This window comes from Schistocerca serialis, chromosome 4, assembly GCF_023864345.2.
Source record: "Schistocerca serialis cubense isolate TAMUIC-IGC-003099 chromosome 4, iqSchSeri2.2, whole genome shotgun sequence".
NCBI lineage: Eukaryota > Metazoa > Arthropoda > Insecta > Orthoptera > Acrididae > Schistocerca > Schistocerca serialis.
The window spans coordinates 695,276,352-695,292,189 of record NC_064641.1 but is presented as its reverse complement, the minus strand read 5'-3'; the positions used below and the strand labels follow the sequence as shown (position 1 = coordinate 695,292,189).

The 15,838-nt window shown below is 42.4% G+C and overlaps 1 protein-coding gene across 1 annotated transcript in view; it reads left to right on the top strand.

Annotated features, from left to right (window-relative positions):
• LOC126473197 (nucleolar GTP-binding protein 1) overlaps positions 1-15,838 on the top strand; it is a 59,325-nt gene that overhangs the window by 19,848 nt on the left and 23,639 nt on the right. The window contains exons 3-4 of the mRNA XM_050100094.1: positions 4,179-4,282; positions 6,447-6,530. Of these exons, the coding sequence (XP_049956051.1) occupies positions 4,179-4,282; positions 6,447-6,530 (188 nt within the window). The remainder of the gene's footprint in view (positions 1-4,178; positions 4,283-6,446; positions 6,531-15,838) is intronic.

Sequence of the window (15,838 nt, the reverse complement as noted above, 5' to 3'; positions counted from 1 at the left end):
TCACTGCTGCTGAATATTCCATCCCTCGCCCTACTTTTTCTCCACGTCGCGTACCGGTCCCCTGGTGGACCGCAGCATGTAGAGACGCTTTACGTGCTCGTCGACGTGCTTTACGCATCTTTAAACGCCACCTTACAGTGGCAAATTGTATCAATTATAAACGATTACGTGCACAGTGTCGTCGTATTATTAAAGAAAGCAAGAAAGCCATCTGGGCTGCTTTCACAAGCACCTTCAACAGTTTTACTCCTTCTTCTGTTGTCCGGGGTAGCCTGCGCCGGCTATCTGGCACTAAGGTCCACTCACCAGTTTCTGGCTTGACGGTCGCGAATGACGTCCTTGTGGCCCCTGAGGATGTCTCCAATGCCTTCGGCCGCTTTTTCGCAGAGGTTTCGAGCTCCGCTCATTACCACCCTGCCTTCCTCCCCCGCAAACAGGCAGAGGAGGCTGCGGGTAAAGGTTTTCTTCTTCGTACTTACAATCGCATCTGGATTGAGGGACATGTTCCCGCATGCTGGCGCGAGTCTATTGTTGTCCCGATCCCTAAGCCGGGGAAGGACAAGCACTTGCCTTCCAGTTATCGACCCATCTCGCTTACCAGCTGTGTCTGTAAAGTGATGGAGCGAATGGTTAACTCTCGTTTGGTTTGGCTGCTCGAGTCTCGACGCCTACTTACCAATGTACAATGTGGATTTCGTAGGCGCCGCTCTGCTGTTGACCATCTGGTTACCTTGTCAACCTTCATTATGAATAACTTCTTGCGGAAGCGCCCGACCGCGGCTGTGTTCTTTGATTTGGAGAAGGCTTACGACACCTGTTGGAGGGCGGGCATTCTCCGCACCATGCATACATGGGGCCTTCGCGGTCGCCTCCCTCTTTTTATTCGTTCCTTTTTAATGGATCGACAGTTCAGGGTACGTGTGGGTTCTGTCCTGTCAGACACCTTTCGCCAGGAGAATGGGGTGCCACAGGGCTCAGTTTTGAGCGTCGCTCTCTTCGCCATAGCGATCAATCCAATAATGGATTGCCTCCCAGCTGATGTATCAGGCTCCCTTTTCGTTGACGATTTTACCATCTATTGCAGTGCGCAGCGTACATGTTTCCTGGAGCGCTGTCTTCAGCGTTCTCTTGACCGTCTTTACTCCTGGAGTGTCGCCAATGGCTTCCGTTTTTCTGCCGAGAAGACGGTCTGTATTAACTTCTGGCGCTACAAAGAGTTTCTCCCACCGTCCTTACGACTCGGTCCCATTGCTCTCTCATTCGTGGAGACAACAAAATTTTTAGGTCTTACATTTGACAGGAAACTTAGCTGGTCTCCACATGTGTCATATTTGGCTGCCCGTTGTACCCGTTCTCTAAATGTCCTCCGTGTTCTCAGTGGTATGTCGTGGGGAGCGGATCGAACCGTCCTACTTCGCCTATATCGGTCGATCGTCCGCTCCAAGCTGGATTATGGGAGCTTTGTATACTCCTCTGCACGGCCATCCATCTTACGCCGCCTCAACTCCATACAACATCGGGGTTTACGACTTGCGATCGGAGCGTTTTATACTAGTCCCGTTGAGTCTTCATGCTGACGCTGGTGAATTGCCACTCACCTACCGACGCGATATACTGCTTTGTCGGTATGCCTGTCGGCTACTGGCAATGCCCGACCACCCGTCTTATCGTTCCTTTTTTGACGACTCTCTAGACCGTCAATACGGGTTGTATGTCTCTGCCCTGCTACCCCCTGGAGTTCGCTTTCGTCGCCTCCTTCAACACCTTAATTTTTCACTCCCTGCAACCTTTCGAGTGGGTGAGAGCCACACGCCACCTTGGCTCCAGGCTCAGGTTCGCGTTCACCTTGACCTCAGCTCGCTCCCAAAGGAGGTTATCCCCGGTTCGGTCTACCACTCCCGTTTTGTCGAACTTCGTTCAAAGTTCATTAATATGACCTTCATTTATACAGATGGCTCTAAGACCAATGACAGGGTCGGGTGTTCTTTTATTGTCAGGGCACAAAGTTTCAAATACCGGCTCCATGGCCATTGTTCGGTTTTCACAGCTGAGCTCTTTGCCCTCTACCAGGCTGTTCTTTACATCTGCCGCCACCGACATTCTGCTTATGTCATCTGCTCCGATTCCCTGAGCGCCATCCAGAGCCTCAGTGATCCGTACCCGATTCACCCTTTCGTGCACCGGATCCAATGCTCTCTTCAGCAGCTGGTGGGCGTCGGTTCTCCGGTTAGCTTTATGTGGGTTCCTGGCCATGTCTGTATCCCTGGGAACGAAGCTGCAGATGCCGCGGCCAAGGCTGTGGTCCTCCAGCCTCGGACAGCTTCTTGTTGTGTCCCTTCGTCAGATTGTAGCAGGGTCATTTGTCAGCGCATTTTATCGCTGTGGCATGCTGAATGGGCTGCACTTACAGACAACAAGCTTCGGGCCTTGAAACCTCTTCCCGCGGCTTGGACGTCGTCCTCACGCCCTTCTCGGCGGGAGGAGGTAGTTTTGGCCCGGTTACGAATTTGACACTGCCGGTTCAGCCATCGCCATCTGCTGACGGCTGCGCCGGCGCTGTTCTGCCCATGTGGGCAATTGCTGACGGTCCGCCACATTTTAACGTCCTGTCCGGATTTTAACACACTGCGTCTTGATCTTGGCCTGCCATGTACTCTAGATGCCATTTTAGCGGATGACCCACGAGCTGCTGCTCGCGTTCTTCATTTTATCAACTTGACAACCCTCTCTAAGGACATTTGATTATGCTGTTTTTTAATCCTATGCCTGTCAGTCTGTCTTTTATCGTGTTTTCCGTTTTGTTGCTGTTTTAAACTTGACTCGCGGTGCATTCCTAACGTAGTCTGGGCGCTAATGACCGTTGAAGTTGTGCGCCCTAAAACCACAAAAAACTTTGCAGCAACATGTCAGTGTTGATAATTTTTTTCAACATTTGGGGAACAGTGCATAAAGAGTTTGTTCCACTTGGTCAGACTGCTGATGGGTAGTTTTACTGCGCAGTTTTGAAGCGACTCAGGGAAAATGTTTTGTGCAAATGGCTGGAGTTGTGGAAAAAGAAAGGCTGGTTGGTTATACAGTGACAATTCACATGCGCACACTTTGTTCATTGTGAAGTAGTTCCTCCAGACCTAGTCCTGTGAGACTTCCGCCTGTTCCCAAAGATGAAAATTGCCTTGAAAGGACGACATTTTGACTCAATTGAAGACATCCAAGTGGAATCACAATGAGTCCTGCACACCCTTCACTCTACTGGTTTCCAGGAGTGCTTCCAAAAATGCAAACAATACTGAGATCATTGCATACATGCCCGAGATGACTACTATAGATGTCAGAGGACATCAGTACAGTTTACCAATTTTTACAGTGAAATTCTCGGATATTTTGGGTAGCGCCTATTATTATTTAATTTATCCTGTAAATTATTCTGTACATGGTAAAGATCTACTACAGATTTAAATAAATTTTGTCAAAGCTAAATGATAGTGTGATATTGGGATGCATGGTTTCTAATGGTAGAAACAGGGTTCAAGTCTGTGTTTGATATAAGTAATATATATTGCGTAGTTTCTGTGATTGTCAGCTATATTGAAGCCCATTTGCAGCACGTGGCATGTAATGTTCTTTGGTATCTCCTGCAAGTGGAGCTATGATCTACAGGAAAGCCGTCAGGGGGAAAGCATGGGAGTCTGCTATTTTTTGACTTGCCCAATATTTGTGTTATTCTTCACTGGTGTTAAGTAATATTTTTGCCATGTTATTCTTCATTGGTGATATGTAATATTTTTGTCATGGTTTGCAATAAAACTGGTGTATTTCCCATAATGCATTGGATGAGAATGCACATTATGATAAGTACTGCCCAAAATCATTCAGTCTAGGAGGATCTGCTATGATGAATATGCACTTCTTTTTGGAATGAAATGAGTTAGTCAGTTGTAAATGGTCATTAGCTGTGCATTACATCAGTTCTTTCCAGGATGATCCTAAGTAGTTTTTTTATGCATCATCTCACATTCAGCACTGAGACATAAATGTGAGCTACATTCAGCCCGCTCATTGTTTTTTTATACTGTATTAAATACTGTTGCTTTGTTGGGAGATCTATTCCAGCACCATAACATGTAAAATTTTGCAGACCTGTATCTTTATCAGTTAGTTGTTTTTGTTTTATTTTTCAGGATATTCATCCTTTTTATGCTGATCTTATGAATGTTCTCTATGACAAAGATCATTACAAATTGGCGCTGGGTCAGCTGAATATGGCGCGTCATCTTATTGACAAGTAAGATTAGCTTTTATTTATAATTTCCTAGAATAACTTGTGAGGTGAGACAATTGAAAGAGTAATGAGAATAAGAAGTGAAAACAAATAGATCAGCAAAAATTTCTTTTATAGAATTACACACTAAGAGTATACCGGTATGTGCAATATAATGGAGATGCCTGATAGTCAAGCAGAAACATTAATACCAGTACTATATTCGTACAGGTGCACCTGTCTCCCCTAACTTGTGCTTTTCCCTCACCAGTGCTGTTTCTTCCTTTGCCTATTCTCTTGCACTTAATGAAAAAAGATGAGTTGGCCACACACTTTTGAATTTAAATTTGCCCTCTTATTGATGCCTGGTCTTTGTAGAAATGTAAAGGATGCTCTCTTGTCAGCAAATAGGAGACATCACTGGAAAAGATAGATAGGATTTGCAACTGGTGAGTCCTCTTTTCTAAGGCGGTAATTGTCAGATGATAAAGGGGCCCTCACATGCTTAATATTTATTGAACAATAGTACTGTGTCAACACATTGTCAGAAGGTGGGAGGCCAAAAAGGTACGATACTATGGCACATTATTTTTGCTTGGGGTGCATCAGTTAGAACTCTGCATTTGTAGCAAACTTGTCGGCACTTGGCAGTTTGGAATTTGTGTGTATTGCAATTGCAATCACTAAATGCTGCAAAAAGAAAAACAAAGGGAAGTGACAATGGGTGAAAAAGTGGCTTGGAAGGTGTTCTACACACAGTCACACTAATAGGCTGAAAAACACATGACCATACTACATGGTGCTAAGAGAACTTGCAGCATTTGTGAGTCTGTTCATGTACTTGTCTGATTTCACTTTCCACAATGCGAGAAGTGATCAGTAAACCTGAAGAAAGTAAGATACGCCATTGTAGAGGGTGGGTGAGTGGTTGGGTAAGTAGGTATTTATTTCTGCTATAAATAATTGAGGCTTCTGAAATGAACAAAGAAGCAGTGGTAGTGCCTTTCCCCTGCACTTAAAGGATTTAGTTGAATGTTTCTATACCCAATTACTGAAGATCTATTAAATATGTAATCAAACTACTCACCTAAATGCACTTCAACAGATGATTTCGTTCATCTGTCTTTCATGATGTATTAATATCCATATCAGTTGTTCATGTCCGTATATCTTGAAGTCTCGACGGGAACTATCTCTTATCGCAGAATACCACCTTTGCAAAGTACAGTGTATGGAGTGAGCGTAAATATTTTTAAAGCTCTGCACTCACCTTCAATATATTGCATGAACTGCTCTTTGCTAGTCAATATTATTGTGCAGTACTGAGTATTGTACAATAAATATTGAGTGTATGAGAGGTCCCTTCATGGCCTATTGTAAAGGTCACTTCCTTCCATCCATGTAATTAGAATTACATAAGTCACAGTTAAATAGTTGGCTTTATTTTATCTGTCAAGCATTTTCACTATGATCATTTAATAGTGTACTTACAGGTTTTATGCCAAGTTGTTGTTTCCATTTCATTCATAAGATGGAAACACCAACTCGACAGATCACCCTAAAGCACTCTGTTACTTGTCTTCATTGGTCTCAGCTTGCTGTTTGCCATTTGTGATGATTGTTCTTCCCAGACTCATTATTTTCCCTTCTTGTCAGTGAGAGGAAAGTATGCAGGGGAGATTTGCTTCCACCAAAATACCCATCCAAATGTCTGTATTGCCGCTTTGGTAAAATCATAGCCCCTAATTCCTCCAGGTCTTGGCACTCAAAACTTCCTTGTACCCACACTTATGGTTTTTTTAAATTTTTGGATGTTAAGGAGAGTCCCCCCCTTAGTTTATTTCTTCTCTGCACTTGATGAGTTCCATAGCTCGCTCTCGCTCTCCATTAACATGTTGGATGCACTCCTCATCCCCCCTCACTCATTGTCATATGTGAATTGTAGGCGATACGTGTGTGAAGATGTATTATCTAAAGAGTTTGAATCTACTTATTTTGTTTAGAATATGAACATTTTGTTTGTTTGGTTCCTTTGACAGTGGTGAATTTTAATCAGTTTTAAATGGTTTCGAACATTGTGGGTTAGTAAACGTATGCTAATAGGCTTCCAAACAGATGCTTTAATTTTTCGTTTTTACGTAACTACTTGGATGCCTGCATTCAGTACAAAAGTTTCTATTTTTTCCAGTGTTGCAAAGGATTATGTACGCCTGCTAAAATTTGGTGACTCGCTATACAGATGTAAGCAACTGAAACGTGCAGCATTGGGACGGTAAGGCTTATGAATTTTTACCATTTTCATGAGCAATAAGTTCAATGTACTCCGGTGAGCTAGAGAGAGAGAGAGAGAGAGAGAGAGAGAGAGAGACAAAGGTATGCCATACAAAATAACAGTAGATTCCTACTTGAAATTTAAAAAGTTACAATATTACAATATAATATAACAAGTGGGCTTGGTGTCAAGAGTTGTTGTTCTGTATCACACAAAATTGGAACCATAGTAACATTTATATGTACATATTTTCAAATATCTTATTCTCTTTTTATATTCTGACTGAGGCAACTTTGTTGATGTCTAGCATACTGGTTGTGCAGAGGCACTATAGCGGTATACTGTCTTCTTTCTTATGCAGCTGAACTGAACCTTTCAGTATTGGATGTTGGCTTCATCTCGTAACTTAATGATTTGGCATTTGCAAGCAGAAAGAGAACCAAACCCTTGTGATGCTCTTTTGTGCCTGCATTAGTTTTTGCAATGTAGGTTGTAATGACACCAATCTGTAGCCTAGTCTGAGGTCAAGTTTTGGGTGGAAGGTAACAGTTTGGTTGTGAGTCAGAAAATCGGTATTGATCATTTCTGATTATCCAGTTATGTAACATATGCAATAACAATTTTACCATTTGAACCTAACTTTACTCCTCAAATGGAGGGAAGAAACTACATCTCACATTCCGTGATTATGGATATACAGGCAGCTACTCAAAAATATCTTGTATGTATAATGGTGGCGCATTAGGTAAGGTGCTGGACTGGAATTTGGGGTGATGGCAGTTCAAATCTCGATTTGGACATTTGATTTAGGTTTTATATGATTTCCTTAAGTTATGTAATTTCCTTTGAAAAAGTTCTAGCTGATTCCCCACCCCAAACTTAGGTTGTACTTTGTTTCTTGTGACTTCATTGTCAATGGGTTGTGAAATTCTAATCTTTCTTCTTTCCTCAGAAGTATCTCAAGTATTATATAATTAAAATTACCCCAAGCTGTATTGATTTGCAAGGAAAGATTTTTGTCCTTTACAGTGTGATGTGTACCTGTCAGATTTCCAACATTCTTCTTTTAGTCAGTCAGTTACATGTTCCATAGATCATTTGGATGATTCTTTTATCGAATGATGTGTAACAAGTTAATTTACAGGGTATGTATGTGTTATTAGTAGAGACTGGTTTATATGCATTATAAAAAAAAAAACTTAAAATTTGCATGCAAATATGCATGAAAAATACTTAAAAATGCATGAAAAGTATCGAAATATGCAGGATCGAATAATAATAATAATAATAATAATAATAATAATAATAATAATAATAACATAGTTACTGCAGGCATTATATCTCAAATTTGTGAACCTGTGCATATCTGTTACGAGGAAGAGTGCTGCCAATTATTATTTAAAACGTTTTCAAATTTTTCTTTAAGTTTTCTTGGGAATATCTCCGGCAATGAGGAGTTCACTACAATAGTTTTATTCATTAACTGAATAGATTCATTCAATGCCAAACCTTGAGTTTCAAGCTTTGTAACACTTGCAGTTATATGGAAAAATGAGTGCTAAACCCAGCAGTATCTTTTTCAGTACCAGAATCATTAAAAACCACCTTGCACTGGCAAACTCCCACAGCCTGTGCACTATTGAAATTGTTTACTACTCCTCTAATGCCCTCAAAATGTTCATTTGTAAAACAATACAGCTTTGACCCACATACCCCAACAGATTACTACTGGTTCAGGAGGTAAAGTCACATTTAGTAGATTTTCTTTGTAGGTCTTGGTGTGAGCAGGAGCTTTTAAAGATACTTTCTTTGTGGAGGAAATCAGTTTATTTACATTTACAAATGTGGAATGTACTTCTTCAGCAAGGCAATGTACTCCATGAGCAAAGCATGTCACATGAATCAAATTGGGATAAAACACTCGGAGGGGAAGGCTTTTCCTGCTTTGATCATATAGGGCGCAGGATCTGAAATAAACGCAAACACCCTTTCATTTGCAGAAGATTCTGGAAATATTTTTCTAATACCCTTTATCACAAATCTGGTGATCATAGAATCATCTACTTTTTCAAGTTCTTTACTGGCTGCTAAATAGGAAGAAGGAGGCTCTTCTTTTAAAGCACCAATAATTAAAGTTCCAATTTAACAGGCCAGGTGTCTGTAGTTTTGTCAACTGAAATCCAGATAATGCCATCCTGGAGTTCATTGTGTATTTCTTCTAGAATATTTACGTACGTTGTTCGTATGTAATTTTTACTCAATGTTGATTCATCTGGTATATTTGGATTTAAGCAATATTCGTGCAGGAAGCCTTTGAGGATAGGATTTGTAAGTTTGTGAAGAGGAATATTGCTGGCAGTGAACACTTCATGTAGATCCATGTTAAAGCAACTCTTTTGGTTGACTTTGGACAAATCCCTGCTATTGCAACTTGCTGTTGTCAGAAGTTGTCGTGATCCATTCATCTGCATTCCTGCAATATGAAGACTTGTCTGGACATGCTGGCCTATTTGAAACTTTTGTTTGCATTTAATGTTTCTCTCACAAACTCAACAAGATAAAACAACTCTGTCATATGTAAATGTTCCAGGATGGTCAGCTATCCATGAACTGGCGTTTCTTTTTCAGGCGGCATGGTGCACAACATGTTACACACTTCAGGTCGTAAACACGTTCAACTGTGTACAAGTAAATAGAAAGCTAAACTGATACAGTGCATGTGCGAGTAAAAGCTTGCATATATCTAAAACAAAGATGATGTGACTTACCAAATGAAAGTGCTGGCAGGTCGACAGACACACAAACAAACACAAACATACACACAAAATTCAAGCTTTCGCAACAAACTGTTGCCTCATCAGGAAAGAGGGAAGGAGAGGGAAAGACGAAAGGATGTGGGTTTTAAGGGAGAGGGTAAGGAGTCATTCCAATCCCGGGAGTGGAAAGACTTACCTTAGGGGGGAAAAAAGGACGGGTATACACTCGCACACACACACATATCCATCCACACATATACAGACACAAGCAGACATATAAATACGTCTGCTTGTGTCTGTATATGTGTGGAAAAAAGGACGGGTATACACTCGCGCACACACACACACACACACACACACACACACACACACACACACACACACACACACACACACACACACACATATCCATCCACACATATACAGACACAAGCAGACGTATAAATATGTCTGCTTGTGTCTGTATATGTGTGGATGGATATGTGTGTGTGTGCGCGCGAGTGTATACCCGTCCTTTTTTCCTTTTTTCCCCCCCCTAAGGTAAGTCTTTCCACTCCCGGGATTGGAATGACTCCTTACCCTCTCCCTTAAAACCCACATCCTTTCGTCTTTCCCTCTCCTTCCCTCTTTCCTGATGAGGCAACAGTTTGTTGCGAAAGCTTGAATTTTGTGTGTATGTTTGTGTTTGTTTGTGTGTCTGTCGACCTGCCAGCACTTTCATTTGGTAAGTCACATCATCTTTGTTTTTAGATATATTTTTCCTACGTGGAATGTTTCCCTTTATTATGAAAGCTTGCATAGTTTAATTTAATTGTGGCCGACACGACGGTGTGACAACGGAGGGGATTAATTGGGGGTGCCGGTGCAGGAGCATTGACTCTGTCTGCCTGTTCCTGTTCGTCTTCTGTAATGATTTCGCTAGGCAGTGGCCTCTTGGTTAGCGATTGCATGCAGTTCCTGGTCGCGGTCAATCTGTGAGACATCAAAACTAGATCAAGCTAGAGCCGCCCCTCTAAATTTTTAAAAGATTGCGAACATAGTGTGTGTGTGTGTGTGTGTGTGTGTGTGTGTGTGTGTGTGTGTGTGTCATATATATAATAGAGGGAAACATTCCACGTGGGAAAAATATATCTAAAAACACAGATGATGTGACTTACCGAACGAAAGTGCTGGCAGGTCGATAGACACACAAACAAACACAAACATACACATGAAATTCAAGCTTTCGCAACAAACTGTTGCCTCATCAGGAAAGAGGGAAAGACGAAAGGTTGTGGGTTTTAAGGGAGAGGGTAAGGAGTCATTCCAATCCCGGGAGCGGAAAGACTTACCTTAGTCCTTTTTTCCCCCTAAGGTAAGTCTTTCCGCTCCCGGGATTGGAATGACTCCTTACCCTCTCCCTTAAAACCCACTTCCTTTCATCTTTCCCTCTCCTTCCCTCTTTCCTGATGAGGCAACAGTTTGTTGCGAAAGCTTGAATTTTGTGTGTATGTTTGTGTTAGTTTGTGTGTCTATCGACCTGCCAGCGCTTTCGTTCGGTAAGTCACCTCATATATATATTGGCTGAGGGACTGAGTCAGCTTTCAGACAACACTACATACAAAGTTTGCCAAGGTAATCCCATTCCTGATGTCCAGGCGGAGCTTCAAGGAATCCTCAGAACCTTAGGCCCCCTACAAAACCTTTCACCTGACTCCATCAACCTCCCGACCCCACCGACACCCTGCGCCCCTACCTTCTACCTACTTCCTAAAATTCATAAACCCAATCATCCCGGCCGCCCCATTATAGCTGGTTACCAAGCCCCCACAGAACGTATCTCTGTCTACGTAGGTCAACACCTTCAACAAAGACACCAACCACTTTCTCGAACACCTGGAATCCTTACCCAATCTGTTACCCCCGGAAACCATCCTTGTAACCATTGATGGCACTTCCTTATACACAAATATTCCGCACGTCCAGGGCCTCGCTGCGATGGAGCACTTCCTTTCACGCCGATCACCTGCCACCCTACCTAAAACCTGTTTCCTCATTACCTCAGCCAGCTTCATCCTGACTCACAACTTCTTCACTTTCGAAGGCCAGACATACCAACAATTAAAGGGAACAGCCATGGGTACCAGGATGGCCCCCTCATACGCCAACCTATTTATGGGCCACTTAGAGGAAACCTTCTTGGTTACCCAGGCCTGCCAACCCAAAGTTTGGTACAGATTTATTGATGACATCTTCATGATCTGGACTCACAGTGAAGAAGAACTCCAGAATTTCCTCTCCAACCTCAACTCCTTTGGTTCCATCAGATTCACCTGGTCCTACTCCAAATCCCATGCCACTTTCCTTGACGTTGACCTCCATCTGTCCAATGGCCAGCTTCACACGTCCGTCCACATCAAACCCACCAACAAGCCACCGTACCTCCATTATGACAGCTGCCACCCATTCCATATCAAACGGTCCCTTCCCTACACCCTAGGTCTTCGTGGTAAACGAATCTGCTCCAGTCCTGAATTCCTGAACCATTACACCAACAACCTGAAAACAGGTTTCGCATCCCGCAACTACCCTCCCGACCTGGTACAGAAGCAAATAAGTAGAGCCACTCCCTCATCCCCTCAAACCCAGAACCTCCCACAGAAGAACCACAAAAGTGCCCCACTTGTGACAGGATACTTTCCGGGTACTGGATCACTCTCTGAATGTGGCTCTCCAGCAGGGATACAACTTCCTCAAATTCTGCCCTGAAATGAGATCATCCTTCATGAAATCCTCCCCACTCCACCAAGAGTGTCTTTCCGCCGTCCACCTAACCTTCGTAACCTTTTAGTTCATCCCTTTGAAATCCCCAAACCACTTTCCCTACCCTCTGGCTCCTACCCTTGTAACCAGCCCCAGTGTAAAACCTGCCCCATGCACCCTCCCACCACCACCTACTCCAGTCCTGTCACCCTGAAGGTGAAGGTGTACATGATCAAAGACAGAGCTACCTGTGAAAGCACCCACGTGATTTACCAACTGACCTGCCTACACTGCGAAGCTTTCTATGTGGGAATGACCAGCAACAAACTGTCCATTCGCATGAATGGACACAGGCAGACAGTGATTGTCGGTAATCTGGATCACCCTGTGGCTAAACATGCCTTGATGCACGGCCAGCACATCTTGGCAAAGTGTTACACTGTCCGGGTTATCTGGATACTTCCCACTAACACCAACCTATCAGAACTCCAGAGATGGGAACTTGCCCTTCAATATATCCTCTCTTCCCGTTACCCACCAGACCTCAACCTCCGCTAATTTCAAGTTGCCACCACTCATACCTCACCAGTCATTCAACATCATCTTTGCCTCTGTACTTCCGCCTCGACTGACATCTCTGCCCAAACTCTTTGCTTTTATATATGTCTTCTTGTGTCTGGATATGTGCGGATGGATTTGTCGGCCCCGCCGATTCCTTCCCTCAGTAGCTCCTTCTGCTATTGTTCGAATGATGTTGTTGTGTTGTAGGATGTGGCCTACAAGTTTGTCTCTTCTTGTTTGTATGTGCCTCCACAGAGATATAGTTTCCTGTACTCTTCTAAGCACCTCTTCGTTTGTTGCTTTCTCTCTTCAGCTGGTCTTCATCATCCTTCTATAGCACCACATCTCCAGGGCCTCTAGCCGTCTTCTCTCTTCTCTTCCAATCGTCCAAGTTTCACATCCGTATAGGGCCACACTTCAAACGAAACCTTTCATGATACATTTCCTTATTTTCAGACTGATGTTGTTGCTGGTGGGTAAGTTCCTTTTCTGATTAAATGCAATTTTGGCCTTTTGTATTCTGGTTGTAATTTCTTTCTGGCTTCTACCATCTCTTGTGATTTTGCTTCCCAGGTAAGTAAATTCCTCTATCACTTCCAGCTCCTCTCTTCCAATTCTTATTCTCAAAGGTTCGTATTCTGCTCCTGTACTGCATACCATCACTTTAGTCTTTTTCTTGTTTATTCTCATTCCATACTGATGGCATAGATTTTTTCATTGTTTTGAGGACATCCTCTAGATCTTCTTTTGTCTCTGTGACTATAGCAATATCATCTGCATAATGTAGACGTCTATCTTCTGCCCAATAATTTTGATCCCTATCTCAGTAGTTTCTCGAACTTGGTGTATAGCTTCCTGGATGTAAGCATTGAATATAAGAGGAGGCAGAGCACATCCTTGCCTTACCCCTTTTCTAATATTTGCTTCTTGTTCATGATGACAGTTCCTAATCACTGCCACCTCATTCTTATAGAAGCTGAGTATCACACGGATGTCTTTGTACTTTATTCCACTTTTCCTCAGCACTCTGAACATCTCTTGCCAGATAACATTATCAAATGCCTTTTCCATGTCTACAAAGGCAATATAAGTTGGTTAATTTTTCTGTAATTGCTTTTCAATAATGAGTCTGTGCCAGAATCGCCTCTCTTTTACCCAGTCCTCTTCTGAAGCCAAACTGGTCTTCACTCAGCATATCTTCCACCTTTTTTTCAATTCTCTTCAGAACTATTTTTGTGAGAATTTTTGATGCATGTGATGTTAGGCTTAGAGTTCGGTACTGTTTGCATTTTGTAGCTGCTGCCTTCTTTGGTATAGGAACAATGATACATTTCTGGAAGTTTCAGTATATCTCCTGTGTTATAGATGGACCTAATAAGTTTAAGCAGCATCATTTTCATGCTGTCACGAGCATTCTTTATTAGTTCTGCAGCGATGTCATCAATACCTGTTGCTTTGTTGTCCTGTAGTTCTTTTAGAGCTCTGTCAAATTCTTCTTGCAGAATCTTATCTCTCTTGTCTTCGTCTACTTGCTCTTCTCTTCCTATTACTTCCTCCGAAAGAGGTGTTCCAGCATACAACTCCTCTATGTATTCTTTCCATCTTTTCACCATGTCTTCATCAAACAGCATTATCCCCTCTTTATTTTTTATTGTGCCTGAGAGTGTTGTTTTACGTTTGTTAAAAAATTGATTTACTATTCTGTAGGCTAAACCAGTTCTTCCGTTTTGCATATTTTCTTCCACTTCTCTGCACATTTCTTCAAGAAAATTTTCTTTTGCTTTCCTAGCTTTTCTATTAACTAAATTCCTTAGTCTTCTGTATTCAACTTTTCCTTGTTCATCAGTTGCATTTTTGTATAATCTCCTGTTTTCTATAAGCTCAATAATATCTGCTGTAATGTATTTCCTCTTGTTTTTGGGTTCAGTTCTTCCAGCTATCTTTTCCGCTGCTTTATATATACCAGATTTAATTTGATCCCACTCTTCATCTACTCCAACATGTTGAAAAATCTTAGCTAGGTTATCTGTTTCAGGAGCATAGCGCTTTGCCAGTCTCTCAGTTTTCAATTTTTCTAGTTCCAGTTTGTTTTACTGGCTTCTTCTTCAAACATTTGAATCCCAATGAACTTTTCATCAGGACCAGGTTGAGATCACTGCCTATGTCTGTAGATGGATAGCACCTGCAATCTTTTAGCTGGTACCTAAAACATGCTTTCACTAGAATGTAATCAATGTGTTGTCTCCTCAGGTCTGCAGGGGCCTTCCATGTGTATCTTCTTCGTTTTTGATGTTGGAAAAGTGTGTTTGCAACAACTAATTGGTTCCTTGAGCAGAACTCGATAAGCCAATCTCCTCCTTCATTCCTTCTTCCAAGTCCATATTTGCCAACAATTCCTTCCTCCGGTTCTTCACCCACAATCATGTTCCAGTCCCCCATGGCAATCAGGTTTTCATCTCCCTTAACATTTCTCATCACATTACTTATTTCTTTATATATTTCGTCAATGACTGCATCTTCTTCTTTGGATGTGGGCATGTATATTTGTATTATCACAGTGTCCTTTGGTTTAGTTTCAAGTTTGACTGGTATTATTCGGGTGCTATATTGCACATTTCCCTTGACACATGAGCCATAGTTTTTCCTCAAAATTATTCCAACTCCTCCCATTCCTGGTCTATCTTGGTCAGTTCCGGTGTGAATGAATGACTGTATTCTCCAGACCGGAAATCACCTGGCTGGGGCCATCTCATCTCCGATATGCCTAGGATATCGATTTCCAGTCATTCCAGTGTTCTCACATTCCAAGTGGCTATGTTAAAATTGAAATTCTTTTCCTTCACATTGTCTATATCCTTTGCAGTCCCCACCCAGAGATCCGATTGGGGGACTATTTTATCTCTGAAAAATTTTACGGAAGATACTGACATGGTTTACTGCTGATACTTGGGATAACCGTAGTTCTTTAATGTGGTGGTTTCCCCATTGCCTTCCACGTCCTATGCCATTGACCATCACCTGGTTCTTCTGCCTTTGGAGACGATTTCTCATTTCCTCATTCCTGTCCAGCGAATGCTGGGTGATGACTTATCCCAGTCATCCCTTGGTCCCTGTCTACGTTAGCCATCACATGAAGTGAGGTTTCCCATTCTCTACCGCATGGAGGTGTAGATCAGGAGTTTCCCTTCATTGGGTCTAGGACCTTAACAGCATTTCCTAGTCCCCTCCAGTACTTTAGAGAGCTGGAAT